Source organism: Neolamprologus brichardi, chromosome 4 (assembly GCF_056152115.1).
Source record: "Neolamprologus brichardi isolate AB-2024 chromosome 4, ASM5615211v1, whole genome shotgun sequence".
NCBI lineage: Eukaryota > Metazoa > Chordata > Actinopteri > Cichliformes > Cichlidae > Neolamprologus > Neolamprologus brichardi.
In genome coordinates, this window is record NC_142107.1 from 5898837 (window position 1) to 5919280 (window position 20444).

General features: G+C 39.5%; 1 protein-coding gene across 2 annotated transcripts in view; it reads right to left on the minus strand.

Annotated features, from left to right (window-relative positions):
• grin2aa (glutamate receptor, ionotropic, N-methyl D-aspartate 2A, a) overlaps window positions 1-20444 on the minus strand; it is a 168874-nt gene that overhangs the window by 38267 nt on the left and 110163 nt on the right. For both annotated transcript variants that reach the window (XM_087839679.1, XM_006798054.3), the window contains exons 3-5: window positions 17155-17321; window positions 11873-12301; window positions 643-757 (exon numbers count right to left, since the gene is read on the minus strand). In XM_087839679.1, the coding sequence (XP_087695805.1) occupies window positions 643-757; window positions 11873-12301; window positions 17155-17321 (711 nt within the window). The remainder of the gene's footprint in view (window positions 1-642; window positions 758-11872; window positions 12302-17154; window positions 17322-20444) is intronic.

Here is a 20444-nt window from a genome sequence, read left to right on the forward strand (position 1 = left end):
GTGGCTGGTTTTGTTTTCGTGTTGCATGACTCAGCGGTGACCTCTAAGTCAAAGATGGTGGTTGAATGTCATTTTCTTTCATTTTGATTTAAGTCCTACTGAGTGACTTTAGTCAAGCAATTAACATGTTTGCCAAAGATCCCGAGTTTGAGACCCGAAACAGGTACAAATTCTTAGAAGGACTCTGATATAAAAATCTGCCAAATCCAATATTTAGATCCATCCACTGTTGTGACCCTCCCACAAACAGGGGAGCAACAAAAACAAGCTTCTTCTTTTAATAATTATCTTTTAAGCTTTTAGTCAAGGAGAAAATATGGACAATTGGAAATGCCCTTATTTTATTAAAGAAATGCATATTTATTGAACATATGGAACAAATCATTATAAATCAAGGCTACCTGTTTTCAGCAACCATGACAATCTGATGGCGCACTGTTACCTAATGCAAGTTTATCATATTAAAATGCTCAGCAAAGCTGAAAACTATGCTGGTTATTAAATAAGGAATCGGGCTGGCTGCCTGGCTTCTGGAGCACCGCTAAAATGTCCCTAGAGACATTTTTTTCCCCTCCAAACTCATATTCTTTTTCAAAGAAGTGAAAGCTTTTCAGTGCAGGATTCTTTAGATATAGATCCTACCTTCTCCCACTCTCTCTCCTTGTTAAGAACAATGACCACCAGCTTTGGGTTTTCCTGGTAGCCGTCTTCTGTGAAGGACAAGTCTCTGCCATCCCACGTCACATTCATCATGTATCTGAGAATGAAAGGAGCAGAAGATGAGATATAGTGGGGCAAAGGGTGGTCAGAGAGTTGGGGAGGGGGGGTTATGGGAAAAACCAGTTATTAACAAAAGAAATGAAATTAGTTATTTTGTGAGAAAAAGAGAAAAGGAAATTGAATTACATTAGCATGTGAAATATTCCATTTACAATCTACTATTATTATTATTACCTTTTTGCAATATTCAGGCTCTTGTAGTGAAAGTTATAAAGTCACATTTGATCAGTATGGACTGGATTATGATTGTATTTTAGAACTAAAGAAACTGAACAGTCGAAGCATAAATGAGAACCATATGTCATACACACACACACACACACACACACACATACACATATATATATATATATATATATATATATATAGATAGATATATGTATGGCGGGACGGTATGTGTGCGTGTTACTCAAACTTGGTGTCCCGGGAATTTGAGGGTTGTGTGAAGTATCTTAGCTTTTCCCAGGACTGCACTCTTTTAAATAGAGATCTCTGATGTTGTGCCTGGAATCTGCTGAAGCCACTCTCTGGTTTACAGCTCCTAAAGCTCCACTTTTGACCTCCACTTTTGCTCCAGTTGTTCCCTCAGCCCCTGCCCCTTCTCTATTTCCTTGTGCTTCTTCTTTGTGATGTTGCTGTCTGCCGGGGCTGCTACATCTTCTGCTCCTTTTCAACCACCACTATGTCTGGTTGGTTGGCCAGCAGCTGCTTGTCTTTCTGGAACTCAAAATCCCACAGGACCTTAGCCTTTTTGTTCTCAACTATCTTCAGTGGTGTCTCCCATCGGGAATTGGGGAGTTCTAATCCATATGTGGCACAGATGTTCCTGTACGCTATCCCAGCCACTTGGTAGTGTCTCTCGGTTTATGTTGTTCCAGCTTCCATCTTCCATCTTGGTATTATGTACTGGACTGTCTCCAAGGCACCTTTGCAAAGCCTCCAATAAAGTCTCTTTCTCCACATTGGGATGTTATTCCAGTTCATTTAACAGCCTGATGTTCTCACTGTAGAGCCTGGTGAGGTGCATCAATGAAGTCTCGCTCTCTCCCAGCATATACCTTAATATCATCCATGTAAGAGAGGGGGTTGTGTCTGGAAGATTGCTGTGGTCTGCTCTTAGGTGCACCATCCACTTGGTGTTGGTGCTCTGTGCCATCTCATTCTCTAAGATTGTCTTCCAGGATTGCTCTGTGTCTGCCATCATAGTATGGTTCCTTTGTAGCTGAGAGTACACCCTAGAGAGCTCTTGTCTGTCTCTCACAAAACCTTCTGGACTTTTGTTAGTGCACAAACATCATTCCAGATCTCATATACATATATATACATATATATATACATATATATATATATGTATGTATATATATATATATATATATATGTATAAATAGAGATATATGAGTAGGGAGATAGTAAAGAAAAAGTGAGAAAATACAGCACCTAAAGCCTTAGTCGGTCCATTCTAACACACCACACACGTACGCATACACTGTAATGAGTGACCTATATGGCAGGTCACATTAGCTAAGATGGAGGGCAGTGGGAAGATATTCTTGGGTCCACACAGCCTCTACATTAATCATGGCTGTCCTTCCTCACTCTGTCTCCCTCACTCCTTCTGTCAGCGCTCTGGTACAACACGACAGAGATGGCTGCTCTTTTCTTTCACCTTTATTCCATTCTGGGGGGCCAGGCGGGTGAAAGAACTCCTAAATGGAGCACGGACCCACTTGATGTGTCGTTGAAAACTCACAGTGGATTGCTGCAGGTGAGCTCTTTCAAGCTGTGTAGGGCATTGTGCAGGGACGTGCTGAAGGGTAAAAATGGTCAAACAACTATTAAAACAAGTATTTGTGTGAGTTGGACCAAAAAATAAATAAATGAAGAAATCTTTTTAACAACCTGCATGTGTAAAACTGTTTATTTTACGATCTTTTATTGGAAAGTGATTGTTTATTTATTTAGGTTCAACTGAATTGTTGGATTAGCTACTACTATTTGCAATAGTATCGACACCAGCGGTGACGTATTTGCTCTGTCCGGTTAACACACAACTCCACACAACACCTTTGCAGATAGGGAGTGTAAAACACAGATGCAGCTTCTGGGTCGGAAAAATGAAGTCAATCCAGAAGTGCCTAAAAACCTGCATTAAAACCTCTGAAGGCGCCGAAATGATATGAGGTGTCATTCCAAAAAGACTTCCTATGGGCTCGGTCACTAATTTTGGGTTGTATTACCAACATTTGCAACAAATATTAAGCTGTCTGAGGGGCACGTTAACATTAGCCATTGAAATATAGGCAGCATGGCAGCGCAATGGTTAGCATTGTTGTGTTGACTGTTTGGATAAATGTAAGATAGGTTAATGGATGGGTGTTAACAATTATCTGACAGCTAAATTACCTGTCTATTATGTTACCAATAATGTAGGAGGTATGTTAATAATAAAATAATTTAAGTTAATGTTGTTGCTAGGCAACAAACATGATCAGTCCTGTCCATTTGTAACATTAGTAGACGGCTGCACAGTTTATCAAATTTTAATCTCATCCATCCAGTTCACTAAGACACACCTGAAACCACCAAAACAATCACCAAGGATTGTTTCCAGTACACATGGTGAGTAATCGAGGTTTCTGGAAAATGGTTAACTCACTCAACAGAAGATACGTTATCACTTTCATTCACATCTGTCACTAAGCTACAATGAGCAAAGTTAAAGACTTTTTGTTTAGCTTCTAGGACACACCAAGTCCACCCACACCTCATTTAAACACCTTATTTAATTAAAGAAGTTTTAATTAACAGAAATGCATCGAAATGTAAAAGTGAAGCAGTGCCCTGCTGATTTAACTAAGTTTTCATTTTTTCAAAGAACTGCAATGAATTTAGTTAAACAACATGGATGGAGGTTAAAAGAGTTAATTTAACAAGATAACATAATTATTTGTGCCTGTATGTTTGTCCCAGGATGAAGTGGAAATCTATCTGTCAAAATACGGGGTAAAGTATTGTCCTTTTTTTTGGTCTTTATAAACAATAAAAAAGAATAATACATTTCAATTTTTCCCATTAGCTCAAAAAGGGCACTTATTTTCTGAGTTTAAAATTCTAGTATTAAACAATGTCTTTTTTTATTTACATAAAATCTTGTGTCATTAATGTTGTGCAATACCTATTTTATGTAAAAAAAACAAAACAAAAAACAAAAAACAAACAAACAAAAGACACAAGAAAAAAGAAAAGCATTTATTACTTTATGGACTATTAGACATCAGCTATCAGGGGAGTAACAGAAAATATGGGGAAGAAGCAAGAAGACGGTTCAGCAAGCCAGTAATTGAACCAGGGACTTGCTGCTTAAGACATCTAAGCTCATGTAGTATCAGGAGGCCTCCACCATGCAGCTTTCATGCTGCAGATAACAGCAACCACCACATAATCTGCCAGATATGACTGTGACTGCCAATTTACAGCTTAGCTTTTAGTTAATTAAATAGATTTTTATTATTTATGTACTCACTACTACACTAATCTATTTCAGAGGCTAGTAACTAAGAAAAAAAATAAGTCACAAGGATGACAAAAGTAATTTTGAAGAGGTAGTTTAATATCTGTGCTTTGGTGGTGACATTTCCTGATACCAACATGCCCCCTTAAATTGCTGCTGATGACACACACACACACACACACACGCATGCACGCACACAAACACAACTCAACGCCCAGATGAAATCAGCCAGAGATAAGGGGATTGAGTGGGCTTTGTGATTAAAATTATCTGATTGGCCAGCAAGCAACCAGGTGAGTAGTATTAAGCCATTTGATTGGACACGCAGTGCTGCGCTCGACCCAATTATGCGTGACTACCAGGACAGAATGAGGTGCTGGGAGCAGTACCAGAGCCCAGGCTGCTTTTTTTAGATACCAGTCCATTCTACACTTTGAAACCATCTGTGTGAAAAAAAGGAAGCACTCTCACGTGTTTAAAGAATGGCTCCTCTACCCCGGCTAAACTTTCTCTTAAGGGTGAAGCTAAAATGAAGCTCGTTTTTGTGATTCTCACAAAAGCTTTTTACTGGGAATATTGTAGGCTGTTTTCAACGTGATGTGTCAGCACTTCATCATAACTCTGAACCTCTAATGATAGCAATTAAAAAAAGCAAGACACAATAGCTGTGTGTGTGGATCTGCTGTAAGAGTCATATGTAAAATTAGCCAAGCTGTTATGTTATATATAGACAAATATGAACATGCTAAACAGGATGAAAAGAAGGAAGGACTGGATTGTGTGTGTATGTTTGCAAGTATATTTGGGCTGACGGCCATCGAACAGGTGGACCTGATAGTGCGTTGCTAGGATACGGACACAGACTGAAGTGTGCATGCTGCAAAATGACCCTCAACAACCCCCCCTCCCCCAGAGTAAACATCCCTGCAGACACTCAGGAACACAGGCAATTACCTGGCCAAAGGGGGCAGAATAGGGCCAGGACGTAGAGAAACAGCAGGGATGATGCAATCCCCCCCAACTCCCACTCCTCAAAAAAAAAAAAAGACTTTAAATATGAGACTGAGGAAAATCATTATCAGAGAACTAAGAGAGAGGAAGAGGAGTAACCCTTGATAGACTCTCATGAAAAATGTACAGAGTTACTTTTAAGCTTCTTTTGGAACGGAGGGGTGTTGTCATGAGTGGAGGTGAGGGTGTTTTTTTCTGCTGTTACTGCAGCAGAGTTAACAAGACTACAAGTACTCTGCAGGAGAAAAATAAGAGCACACACTGCATTAAAGCTGCAAGTGTTTAATATTCTCAACACTCCTACTGCTGTTTTTCTTAACCGTTTGGTTAATCAGGGAGAAAAAGAACATTAACTGTGTCACCATTAACAACAACAACGACGACGTTCTAAGTAAAATGGTAACATTCTTCCAAGCCCACCGTCCAGGTCGTCTGGATTTTCTGATGACAGCACTGTGCCCTGAACTGCCAAAGTTCTCTTGACAAAGACTAAAACACTCAAAAACAAATGTATTTTGAGTGGTTCTGGGTTGTCTCCCGTGTGATAAGATGTTAACTTTTATCTATTTCAGCTTTAATACAGGAACAAGTAGACTATACAAAGATGGTACGATGAACTATAAAACACTGAACGTGATCAAGATAGAGACAGGGAACAGTCAGAGCAAGGATGTATACTGTCAGGGTACTTGTGAGCAGTGCACACACAAGAGATATGCCCTGTGAGAGACAGCGGAGGAAATCTGAAAAAAAAGATAAGGACTGATGATTGAGGGCCTTTAAAAGGACCCAAGGGTGTGTAGTCATTTGAAAACACACACTCAGCCTCAGGTGGCAGGTGTTAAGTCTGACAAGAAGAATAGCTACAAGAGGGGAAGCACATGCTATTTAGCATCCGCTCCCTTGTGCTAAGAGGGGTTTGTATGTGTGTGAATTTCGGCTGCATGAGTTTAGGTGGCATAAAATAATATTATAATGTAAACAATAATACCTGCATCATGAAATGGTTTCTTTTGCTCCACAAAACAAAATATACGTGTTCATATACTAGCAACATCCAGTGTGGCTGCTGCTACAGCCCAGCTGCTTCAAAGTTTTGTGTGCTGTGCATTTAGAGATGCTCTTCCGCATCCTTGGTTGTGACACGTGATTGTTTAAGTTACTTTTTTGTTATGTGAGTTGCTCTTTGTCAGCTCAAGGAAGTCTGGCTCCTCACCTCTGACCCCTGAGGGTATTTTCCCCAGAGATCTGCTGCTGACTGGATATTTTTTCTTTTTTGGAGCATTCTCAATAAACTTTAGAGATGGTTGTGCAGGAAAGTCCCAGCAGACCAGCAATTTCTGAAATAATCAGATCAGCCCATCTAGCATCAACAACCTGAGTTGGCTCATGACAGACATTCTGTATTTACGTAGAAGTACAGGTACTAGCGTTAAAACAATAGTCCAGTAAAAGTCTGGGTACTGATTCAACTTCTTTACTCCAGTAAAAAAGCTAACTGAACATAATCCTCTGGTGATAAATACATGAACATGACTGCATTTCATATGTTACTGTTCAGAGTCAATCAGTTTGATGTTTGAAGGCTCACAGTGACGATATAATAATAACTTCCCCCAAACGTGTTAAACCAAAAGTAATGAGCCTGATTTGAAAATGTAAGGAGTATAAAGTATAGATATTTGTTTAAAAATGTAGGGAGTAAAAGTAAAAAGTAGTCTGAAAAAAAATACTAATAGAACAGACACCTGAAAATTGTACGTAAATACAGTAACAAAGTATTTGTACTTGGTTTCTTCCCACCGCTGTCAACAACCAAGCCACATTCAGATCCCTTAAATTACCTTTCTTCCCCATTCTGATGCTCGGGATAAACTTCAGCAGGTGATCTTGACAATGTTTACGTGCTTAAATGGAACAAGCTGCTGCCACGTGATTGGCTGAGAGTTGTGTGAATGAGCAACGGAAAAACGTGGGTAGTAAGTAAAACTGATTTTGTTCCTTGTGTCAAACAACTGTTCTGCTCTACAAAGAAGAAGCCAGATGTCTGGTTAAAATATGTGAAAACATATAAAATATTTTAAAAATTCAGTGCCAAGGAAACATTTATATTTCTTAGAGCAACAAACGACAGGGCAGTCGTTTAGCTGAAGCTAAGTCGATTAGCCTTTCAGTTAAAAGTTAAACTTAAAACCTCTTTTATGTCCTCAGCTTTAAGTACTTCTTTAATGTTGAAAGTGGGGACGACTATACTGTTCGCTTTAATTCTCCAAAACCAAAACAAAAAAAGATGATAACTATCTGAGCTCCACGATCAGCCTGTTGGAAAACTGATTTTCTCACAGCTTGTTTAAAGTGCACACCCACCGCTGCCTAATGAACACTTCATTTGAAGTATCAGGCACTCGACCTACAATCAGTCTGTTGTTTTAGATTCGAAATGGAGAGACGCTTCATAGTCACCTCACACCATCAATGTTTAAACCATAACCACTGTACTCACACACAGACACATCTTCTACCTTTGTGTGAAGGTTTATTTGCCTATTTGAAAGCTGATAAAAGTGGTGCGAGGCCTAAAACAGCTGTTTTTGTGAATGTGAAAATGCTTAATTATACCTATAAATCATCCGCAGCATGTAAACAACAGCTTTTTTGAGGAACAAATTCAACTACATTCATTTTTTTTTACATAGTGTGAATTCACTAGAAGAGCTGACTAAATAAAAGAGGTTTCTTTTTTTAATGTTTTGCCTGCTTATACAGTAATAGTATAAGAGCAGTTTCATTACAGAATCAAATCCACTGTAGTGTTTTACTCAGTGTTTAGGAATCTTACCCCTAAATACACGATTAGTTCTGAGATCACTTGGTGCATTTCACATCCCACAAGGGACCTGCAAACATTTACATTTCCATTTATTAATACACAAACGCCCATAGGTGTCGTTAGCAAGTGATTATGCGGTAATGTATTATGTATGAGGCGTGGATTGACGGGCATGTTGAGACTCTGGGGCATGACGGTCTCCATTCTCTAAAAAGACAAAAAAACATGTTAGATCTCTAACGCTCTAAAATGATAAATACACTAAACGGTTTTGTACAGCACACATGAAGAAGAACTACAGGCAAAACCATTTTTTCTGTTGCCATTTATTCCATGCACACTGATGTTATCTTAAAATAGTTCTCCTAGTGGACATTTATGCAAATTAGTGCAAATACGAAGCTAAATCCTAAAAAAACTAAATAAATAGATAAAATGTCCAAGTTAGTCAGTGATGTTGCATTTTTTGCATGTAAAAAAAACCCCAAGGATATCTGAAGGACATCAATTTATTTGTTTGTTCCTGAATTTAAATGTCTGGAAAATGTTTTTTAAAAATGTTGGGGTTTTTTTGTTTTATTTTGGAATATGTATAGAGTGTTTGAATATTCAATATTCAAAACCTTTTAAACACCTTAAACTTTTAAACCATTTTTTATCCAGTTCTCAGATTTATAATTATGAAAATGTATATATTTTAAGAAAAAATGCCTCATTTTATGTGTCTGTAAGTGTCGTACAGAAAAATGCCAGAAAGGACAGGTTACGAAAAATCGCATTGTGTAGCGCTGTTGAGCAAGCGTTTGTCTTTGCACCGCTGAAATGACAGCTGCCCCAGGACTAAGTTTGTGTGTGTAATGTGCATCTGCGAAAAAAAAAGTGTTTTCTGAATTTTGACCCCCATATATCACGGCTAGAGCCCGAAATTACCTGTCAGAACAAACTACCGGCACCTTTTCCACACACACACACACACACACACTAACACACTGATAAATAAGTGCTAAAGTCTTTTAAGGCACACTGTTCTCCACAGGAAGGTGAGCAGCACACTGTAAATCTGTCATGACAGAACTTCCTCTTAAGGGGGGATATTTCTCTTGTTTCTAACATGCGCGTGCACGCGCACGAGCACATGTGCACGCGCCGTATTTTATATGGAGTACAGGTTGTCACTCGGCCTGATTGCTGCGCTGGCCAGCGCTCTTAGTTGGTCATTTGTCTCCTGTTTTTATTTAATTTTATTTTTTATTACTTGGCACACCATATTCATCTTGGATATGTCACAGTGGATTTATCATCACGGCTGACACGAGCAAAGTGACTGAGGTAAAACTTCACTAAAGGCCCGAAGCTATAGTAGTACAGTATAGTAGCTATAGTAGTAGCCACTGAGTGAAGGATTTTTTTTATAATTTTTTTTGTAAATTCAGCAATAACTATTAATAATATTCCCATCAAAACAAGTTACTTTCAATTATGAAATGGTTTCTGGCACACTTAGGGCTGGAAGGAGCATCTGCTTTAAATCTAATTGTTGTGACAAACCACAGTGGAGTCTGAGAGGTGCTCAAGCAAACAAACAATAAATCTCAAGTTGAACACTAGCCAGATGCTCATAAGATAATAATACCATTATTGACATCTTGCTTACAAAAACACACCTCCTGAAAGACTGGGATAAATACTGTGCCTAAAGGAAAATACTGAAATATGTGCCACATACTGTATATTTGCACTTACATCCCATCTGCTCACCTCTCTGTGCGTGCATCTGTGTACTTGCATGTCTGTGAGCTGACCGTGTCTTCATGTCTTCCCTGACAGCTGATGATGGTCCAACAACCCACACTTGCCATCGCCCTGACCTACCTTTAACCAATCGTGTTTTCTCTTGTTCTGGCCTCAGAGCCCTATTGGCTGAGTTCTCTCACCCACTACAGTGCCATCTGTGGAAACTGATCACCTGTGTAACAACCTTAGGCAGCAGAGCACGCTGGGAACAACGTCAGCTGGCTCTTGATGTTTGGTGATTCTGTTTGATGCGTCTGTGTTTCCAGACAAAATGAGACATAGATCAGGTTGTAAGTTAAGATGCAATCCGTCCTACTTTAATGACTCCTTCTGCAAATGACCGCTGTTTTGAGCGGAAGCTCGTTAATTGGTGCCAGTCAGCACCAGTAACTACCCTGTTACCTCTGCGACTTTAGGGTTGTTATGGCTCCAGATGAAATTCGGGGTGGCATTTGGAAGGTGTGGGAAGATTCAGACAGAAACATCATCAATAATGATGAAAAGCTGGTAGAGATGTAGGTGCGCAGAGAAGAAAGCTCTGCTGTGACCTAGTCACAAAGAGCCAATTAAAATGCATCATATGGCAGAGTGAACTGACCAAAGGGAATAAAAAAAATCTCAGACTTCAAACTCAAAGCACTAAACCAGTATTATCCCAGCAGAGAAAGAAAATTGGAACTTTAATTCTAAAAGCTGATGTTACATGAAGGGAAAAAACCCATCCCTGTGTTACAGCTGAGCAGCTGCTGGGCTCTTTTCCTCATTCTGTTTTTGCACTAAGCCATGCAACCTTCTCTGAGATTCTGTCAAAGCCAAATATTCAAACTTTTGCTCCAATGCCATCATCAGCACATACGGACATGATGGTTAAATCAGCTGTTTCTAAAAATTCTTATTCTTGTTGGGTTTTAAGAATTCATCCAAGACAAAGAGCAGCGGCGTGATTTCTGTGTCGACTCAAACGCTGGATCACTTACATCAGATGAAATATTATATTGATTTACTGTGTTTGGCAAAATGTTCTGCACACTGCTAAATATCAAACACATCCATATGGCTTCATGTGTAGCTAAATTGTTTCTAAATCGCTCCCCAGACTAACCGTTTTAGTTGCAAGATAAGTAACAGTAGGCACAGACAGGCGAGGTTTTTCCTCCCTGGAAATACTTCGTAGAATCAAGTTTTACCCTTTAGACATGCAAATTTTAATTTCACACATCATTATCTTAAAAAAAAATTACAATATTGGGATGTAAACACAGGTTGCGCGACTGTGTGTGTCCCTCCTTCCTCTGCCAGATGGAAAGCCAGACAGAGCTGGCAAGACCTGCACCATCTCCCACTGGCTGCTGCGGGGTTGAGCTCATGAGAAGGGGAATAGAAGAGAGTGAATGAGAGATGGTGGAATAAATGAGAAAAGAACAGAAGGACTCATCAAGGAGCTCTTCAATTTTGGAGAGCACTCATTTGTAGCGGCCTCCCGCTGTTTCCCCCCAGTCTCGATTTCTTCCCTGCCCCTGTTTTTTCACTGCCTACATCACAAGCTCCCCTCTCAACTTCCATTCACCTCTTTTTCCTCTCTGTTTTTAACTCCTACACTTCCTCCGTGCTTCTTCCTCTATCTCTCCATCCCTTGCTCTCGTATCCAATAATTGCATCTTTTCTCGAATGGCAATCTTCAGCAGCAGCTCGGTGAAAGCTTCTCTCTAATTAGCGAGGATAAGGGTGAAAACAGAAGTTGGAGGGAAAGAGTCATCCATAAAAAATTGCTCATGCTAACTCGGGGACTTTTCAGATGCTTTTAAATTACACAAATCAAAAAAACACCAATATTATTATGCTCCTCTTTCTGTTCTATTAGTGCTCCTCAGACTCACACGTACTTTATTTGTTAATAATCATTACAGACAAAAGAACAACAACAAAGAAATAAACTCTTTGCTTACTTATGAAGTGCACTGGGAGGCAGCTTGCTTGTCTTCTCCATCTGGCCGTAACAGGACGTCTTGGCTTCAGGGATGTCGCCGTACTCGTCCAACATGGCTGCCGCCGCTGACGTTATGATGCCTATACCGTCGCGAACACGGGCCTCCAGCGGGTAGTCCCAGTCATCGTACGACACCGAGATCATTCCCGACGGGAACGCTTCTGGCGTTATTTCTGGGTTGCCGGTGGTGAGCGATGGCACAATCCAGATGTATCCGAAACCAGTGAGGCCCAGAGAGCGAGCCTCCTCCAGGATGTACACCGCCTCATCTTTGGAGCAGTACAGCAGGACCACCGGAGACTGGACCTTCTTCAGCATGATCTGAGAACGGCTGTCTTCCTCCACGGCATCCAGAGTGATGATATTCTGCAGGTCCCAACCCACAAAACTAAAGCAAGGATAACGAGAAGAGGAGTGAAATGTTAATATTTAACTAATAGACTATTAACTTTGCTCAGGTGCTGGCAAGGGCAGTTACAATTATCCATTATAATTAATATCACTGTTAAGTGCGACGTGAATTCTAATAGATGTAAAGTGCTTATTGTCAGAGGGAGAGCACATTAAGCACAATAAATTGAATGAAGCTGGTCCAGTAATGATTCTCAGCTGGTTCCAGCCTACACACAGTTAAAGGACAAGGTGAAAAAACACCGCCCTGATAATAAACATCCAAAGCAACACCTGTGGCCATTGGGCTAATTGGTGACACTGGCGATAACATAACAGTGAAGTGATCAAAACATAATGCAGCTTCTGTCACCTTTTACACAAAAAAGGGTAATACATATTGATTTGCCACAGCGCAATCATGAGGCTGATACTTTATAGAGTGTCGAAAGTGCAGCAAAGGAAAGCAATCATGTAAAATTTCCAAAGATTTTTTTTTCTTGTAATTCAGTAGCCAGTTAGCTAAAGTGGTCAGAGTGAGAAAAAGCAAGTGCTCATTAAAAAAGATTATGAATTTATAGAGCATCTCTCTCATCCAGTGGGACTGGCTGCTCTTTTTCATAATGTCACGAGTAATAATAATCAGAAGGTCCCAGTACATGCGGCTAAAGACCAGCAGAAACAGAGGGAAACGGCACTTATGATCGCAATTAAAGAACATAATGTGCGATAAACTGGCTGTTTTCTGCGGTATCACAAGTTGACAGCAGTTACGAACAGGCAGAGTGAGGATTAGGGAATGATGCTCGCATTCACACAAACACACGCGCACAAAAACACACACATACACAAGAGAGAGTGAGGAATACAAAGTGTGACACACGATAGGGCAAAGATGGCAGTTAACCATTGTGTAGGACCCTTCAATGGACAGGTGGTGTAACATGAGAGTGATTTGGGACTTCCTGGCCTCTTCTTGCTTTTCAAAGTGATGACAGGTTACTTGTCCCAGATGACAAAGCTAATAGAGAGAAAATGATCCACATGCAGACAAGTACACACATACACACCCAAGGAAAAAGACACAGTGCATGCTGCTGAATGCTGTATTATCAGAATCAGAATCAGAATACTTTATTGATCCCTGGGTATTCTGATTCTGATAATACAGCATTAGGCAGCATGCACTGTGTCTTTGCTGCTGAATGCTGTATAATATATAATATAATATAATATAATAATGCTTATAAGTAAACAGTAAATAGAAGTTTAACATGTTTCTTGCCTACAATTTATGGACATTTGGTAGTATTGAGATTCTGACCTATAACTTAATCACTTTAAAATAATATACTGGTAGCATGTACCCGCAGGTCACTGGATTAACATTTCTTAGGTTAATATATCCGGGCATCCTTTTAAGTCAGACATGCCCATGTTATAGTATTGTTTGGTCTATCCATGCTGCTGGAAAACTGATATGTTTAACACTTTAAAAAAAGTAAAAAGAGGGAAAAGAGGTTGTTTTAAAGATAAACATGGGGTTTGTTTAAATTAAAATGTGTTTATATCTTCTGTGTGTATGATTAAGGGACCACATCTACTATCCATGGTCAAAATAACTGTGATACACCACTCATCAGCCAGGCACTGTTCACCTCCATTAAACATATAATGAAAAAATGGTATATACATGTTTTTAAAACTGAATATAGATCTACGTAGTAAAAGATCACCAAATAACTGAACTTCCATTCTGATTACACCTTCATATGTCTCATTGTTTAATCTACATGTCAATAAAATGGACCTGATAAAAGTGCATAAAATGAATTTTATAGCCTGGACTAAATCAAATGGCTTCAAAGCCCCTTGCCTTTAAGCATGCTTATCCAGTCATTTATCCAACATTAAACTGTTAATATAGACCCTAAATACATTAAACCTGATGTCATAAGTTAAGGTGTCAAATGATGTAATGTAATATTGATAGTATAAACATTTGGTGATCTCAGCAGCCAATATTTGCTAAATTAGATGTTGTTATCATGGAGTTAAAATGATACAATGCTCTTGTAATATGTTACGTGTCCTCATTTAACCTGTTGGTAGGTTGCTGCTAAGCAGCACGATGACATCATAATCTCTGTTGAAGATAAAAACCTTCTGAGCTCTGAAATGTACCTGTATGCCAAGTTAGCTTGCCTAACTCCTGATCATGTAGGAGGAATATGGAGACAACCAAACAGACAGGTTTTGTGTAATATAGCTGTAGACATGGGATGGTGTCAAAAAAAAAGGGCATTTGGCATAAAACTGCCAAATCAAACGTGTAGAGCTGCTTGCTGTGGTGACCCCTTGTGACAAGGGGGCAGCTAAAAGTAGCACTGAAGTCAAGAACACTTCTTAAAGGTACAAATACAGACACTGGGATTTTAAGTTTCCTTTCTCTCCATATGAATGTATTAAACATGTCTGTCACCTGCTGCCTGTAATTAAACTGCTTTAGTTATCATCAACAAAGCACAGAGCAGGAGAAGCTGTTGAATCCCTGCTGCGTCTGACATTAAGAGTAACTGCTGATGAGAGACCTCAGGTGAGCTTTAATATATCACAGGTACAGGCACCAGTCCTCGCCTACATCTCCACAGTGCTGAACATGTATCATTAATATGACCATTTTTGCCCAAAATTATGGCGTGCTGCACTTTCCTCTTTCTCTCCGCTGAAACAAGCACCATCAGTCAGAATGACCTAAAGGTGTGGCAAACAGCCAACCTGCACGAGCAGTAAACCTACTTGTCATCCCCATTCACTGAAAGGATGCTTACGAAATTCTTTTAGGCTGGATATTTTTGAAGAGCACAATGGATGTACTTCAATTCATCCATGCGGTCAAGGCTCTCTAGTCTTCTACTGGTGTAATGTAATTTTGATGTTGTTAATTTTAATACATTGAAAGTGTTTCTAGTTAAAAGGCCGAGTTGGCAGGGTTGGTTAATGCTTTGATAATCCTGTAACATGCTGTGTGAGGATTGGGGACACTTAAATGATTTGCAGTGGAAACCCACCTGCTCACTCTTTTAGAGAGAAACTGGTTGAAAAAATGGTCAGATATTTTTTTTTTAATGCCCTGCATTCTGGTAGCACTGCAGTGTGTTGTGTTCTGAGGGAATGCACACTGAGTGGTTGGCTTCTAATCTGCATAAAGTTAAAGTCTAGGCTACTTTATTGCAAATGAGGGGCTTCTGGGTCAACTCAACACCTCCAGAAACTCCCCCTAAAAACATTTAATCTAGTTACTGATCTAAAATGCAATCAAAATCAGAAACTGCATCACTTCTTTTAACAAATGTTTTTAGAAAAACATTGTGTATGCATGAGAGAAAGTTTGCATCCACTATTATCATAAAATTAGAAATTATAATTATCGCTATGATTATCATCGTGAGTTCCACTTCTGAAACTTTAATTTAATTTATACCTGCAAACCTTAATGTCATTTAATATTTTGTGTTATGTAACACACTTAACAGTGTTACAAAAACTAAATGGTTGGATAATTGCCACATATCAAAACACACAGCATAACTGATTTAATGAGCCATTTGATGTTTCAGTGCACTGCCTGCATTCTTTAATCTTTGAGACAAGCAAATGGTCCTGTTATGATAAACCAGGTAGCCCAATAGACAGCTGACTAGCCAGAAAATACCCCGGTCGGATGTGTGCACTGTGGGCTACTAATCCTGTGAGCCTTCAATAACCATAAATACTAGGCGTGCAACGATACACAAAATTCACGGTTCGGTTCGATACTTTGGTGTCACGGTTTGATATTTTTTCGATACAAAAAAAATGTTCATGCCTTTTTAATTTGTCATTTATTAAAATTATAAATATATATTTTAACTCAAAAGTACAGTTTTTAAATGTAATGTTGCTGAAACAACAAAGTAATAAAAATAATAAATATATCTGATTGAGGAATCACTCATCTTTGGAAAAGAGAGTTTATTACAGAGAAAGTTCAATTTGCCATGTTGCAACAGAGAGCTTAACTTCTGTCTGCTAGCTTGCCCTGCACTCAGTGAATCTGCGTTGGACTACTCTGCCTAACTGCACTGTCGAGCCCAGATCCACTGAGCGCTAAACACAGACAGCATCGGCAGAAGAAAAGTTGATAAAAATAAATTAAAAATTTTGTATTGTTCGATACATATGCGTACCGAACCGAAAGCACTGTATCGAATGGTTCAATATCAATACGAGTATTGTTGCACCCCTAATAAATACAGAGTGGCAGTGGCAGACTGGTCCCACAGCCAGTTGTAGGGGGATGACTGACCCTGAGGGTGGGAGGCATTTCCTGTACTATACCCAGCAGCAGGAGTGGAGTTAACAGCCCCAGTTCATGGTGAAAGGATTAAAAACATATAGGGAAAAACAATGCAAGCACGAAGAACAGGCCACTCATCTATGGAACCAGCTTCCAGTTGTGATTCAGGAGATTGACACGCTCTCTACTTTTAAGATCAGGCTTAAAACTTTCATTTTTACTAGAGCATATAGGGCTTGATCACGTGACCCTGAATCCTCCCTTAGTTACACTGCAATAGGTGTAGGCTGCCCCAACCTGAGCCTGGCTTGCTGGAGGTTTCTTCCTGTTAAAAGGGAGTTTTTCCTTCCTACTATCGCCAAAGCGCTTGCTCATAGGGGGTCATATGATTGCTGGGGCTTTCTCTGTTGATTAATTGTAGGGTCTACCTTACAATATGTGATTTGGCACTGTATAAATAAAACTGAATCGAATTGAATTGAACTGAGAACACACCACAGTATTGTTCTAACCTGTTGTCCACAGTAGTTTTCAAGATGTTGATGAATTCCTGGTAGCCTGGGAACTTTGATGTGACAATGGAAAAGATGTGCCAGTCATACTCCTCCATGATGTTCAGCATGAGCAGAGCCTCCTGTTGGATGGAGGCACCAAACTGGAAGAACGTTGACTTCACATCCTAGGAACAAAGAGAAACACAGAGACACAAGATTAGCTGAATATTCATTAGACTATCTGTACTGGGGTTTTTTGTTTTGGTTTTTTTTTGGTTTTTTTTTTTTGGGGGGGGGGGGTTGCACTTTTCAGATTAGTCCACCACCTATTCGAACTTGGAATAGGTGATGCATCTCGGAAACATCAATCAGCAACAAGGCATTTAAATCTTGGCACAATATGAGTAGACAGACTCTCTCAGTTGCTCACCCACACACATACACACTCAAACATGCATACGGAGATTGAGAGTAATAAGTTTCTTGCAGAGGAAATATATGGATGAGGGCCTCAGAACAATTCAATTAAGACCAGATTGGATTGGTGCGGTACAGACCAGGCTGCAGAACTCTGTGGGCATGGTTCTGAGGAACAAGGGTTGCATTCACTCCAAGTCGCTCATATTCACTCCATTAAACCTGACTGAGAATCATTTGCCATTTAATTCAGCCAAACTCAGACATTAGCTTGGACAGCGCAGACAAGCACAATTATAGATGGACAAATTACCTCTATTCATTTATGCTGTATTTAAAATGACTCATTATAGTGGACTATTAAATGATGTGAAATTAGAGAAAGCAGCGATGAATTAAAAAGAGTGTAGCATTGCAAAAAGTGTGGACGAGCAACTAGGTTACCTTGTCTTTGGCTGAGTATTGCACAATCTTCGTGCTTTTCTGTTACCTTGAAATGTCAGAGAGTTCACACATACCTTATCTTGACACCACTTTTTCTGTGTCACTTGGTTCTCTTATTATGATTGAGGCAGGGTTGTGTGGAGGTCTCCTCTGTGTGTATGTGTGTGTGTGTGTAAAGCTGCAACCTGACAGCTTGGGGAAAAAAAACAACCCAAAAACCATAAAGGCTAAGAAACAGAACAAAACACTGGGCTCACACCTCAAAAGTAACAAATGCGCTGCACACGGTTACACAAACTGACACATAAAGGCACACTTTGCTAGTACACACTGCCTGCGGCCTGCTTCTACCGTAATTTATCCACAGTGTGGCTAAAGTTGGAAAAAAAAAAGTGAAACAGCAACCATAATGCTCTGAGTCACTGCATATTGTAATAGGGCCGAACATTAGCCTCAATCCCATATGCTGCAACAGTCAAGTCTAATCAGTTTTGAAGAGACCTTTAGAGAGACCTAAAAAAGGTCAAAAATCATTCCAAACCCTGCACCCATAAAAAACTATATAAAAATACGGATGGGCAATTTGCTGTGCCCAAAGAGGTGACTATATACTACACCCTCAGTAATCATTACAACATGTAATTATCATTTTAACTAAACAAACTGCCATTATTGTTATTATTACTGGGTTTATGGTGGCCTTCGGTAGTGATGATGGCTTCTCAATCGGGTTCTACCATACTCAAGCAGAAGCTGTTGAGTAACTTCTTCAGACGCTGTATTGTTATTCCATTTCATTACTCCCAAATGCATTGTGAATGGAAAACTTACGGTGGCCCTGAGAGGTGGCCAAACTGAACTGCAACATAAGAAAACACCAGCAAAAGAAAAATGCTGCAAAAGCACATGAAAAAAAAAAAGTTAATTAAAACACAAAGGAAGTAGAAAAAAAATCTGAAAAAAATTGTTTTCGGGGGAGACAATATTGTGACGGACAAGATGAGGAAGTGACAGAAAACCAAACTATTAATATAAGTACTGCACTGAGACAGGCTTAATAGAAGCAGAGGATTCATCTGTGTTGTTAGGAAGAAAAAAAGGCAGGTAATGTGTGTTTTAATTGCATAATTCATATAACACTGTAAATATATGTTTGCTATTAGTCACTTGCTGTTAGCTTGTCACTTTAGCAACTCTTCCAACATGTTGTTGTCCCCCAAAAATACTTCTGTTGCATTTTGTACATTTTGGGGTTTTTTTCCCTTAATTTGGAGTGAGTTTGACCCCTCAGGGCCACCGTTAAACTCACTTAGATGCTTATGCTATTCACTAGCTTACCATAAAATTTTTCTATATCCTCAGGTTGGGACACTGATTACTGTGGCACTGCACCACTTATCTTACTCTGTATTTCAGCCATGACATGTATGAAAGGGTAATGTAAAGGTCCAAATTTTATTTTGTGCTGTTACTAGAAATCCATCACAGTCAGATCTACACTTTGTTCAACCTGATCTCGACTCACTTTGTGTTTTGCTACAATGAGTGAAAATACACAGCTGTGGAAAGTACTCACACACTACTGTACACCTTTCTGGCTCAGATATACACTACACAGCCATATTCATATTCATATATTCACCATTTTAATATTTATTTTAACAAATAGCATCCACCCGTAGGCTCTGATCACACTTTCCCAAGAAAAAGTATACTACATTTGGCTTCATTTAATAATATTTAAAAGGGTCAAGTAGTCAGACACTTTAACTACAATGACTGATCAGCTGCGGCAGGTTTAGATGTAATTAGTACTCACGTTTTTCCCCCCTATCAGGAACACAGATTGATTATGTGAGATTTTATTAACTAAATGTATGGAACTAGTCAGCTGCATCAATTAAACATATCAAGTACTTTCTATTCCTTTAAGCCTCTCTTCTATTAGGTTACAGGGTGTTGGCGTATCACCAATTTCCTGCAGGTAAAGTTGCATTTCTCTACAGGGTAGGTTTTGTACAATATATTGAAAACGCATTGTGGGAATAAAAAGAGACACCAGCAGAAAGCACTGGATGGCTTTTGTAACCATATCGAGCACTGCATGTAATGTCATCGCCTCTGCACAATCTATCGTTTTCTTTTCTACTGTCTTGATAGCCTCCGAATATTGCGGGAATTCACTGTTTGCATTATTTGGGTCAGTGTTGGAGAATGAGAAAACGAGTGAAACTCTTCTCCCTATATCGAGACGCTTGAGTGCTTTTTAATGGTATTGTATCTGTATGTGAGGCTGGCTCACTATACTCAGATTTGAGTGTTCTTCAGAGGCTCTCTGTGCAGCTCTGCGCTCTATTGTATGTTCTAATGGGGTAGAAACTGAAGCGATGCTTGAGCATGGTGGGACAGGAGGGAGATCATGCTATAAGACTTGTCACTCCCTGTCT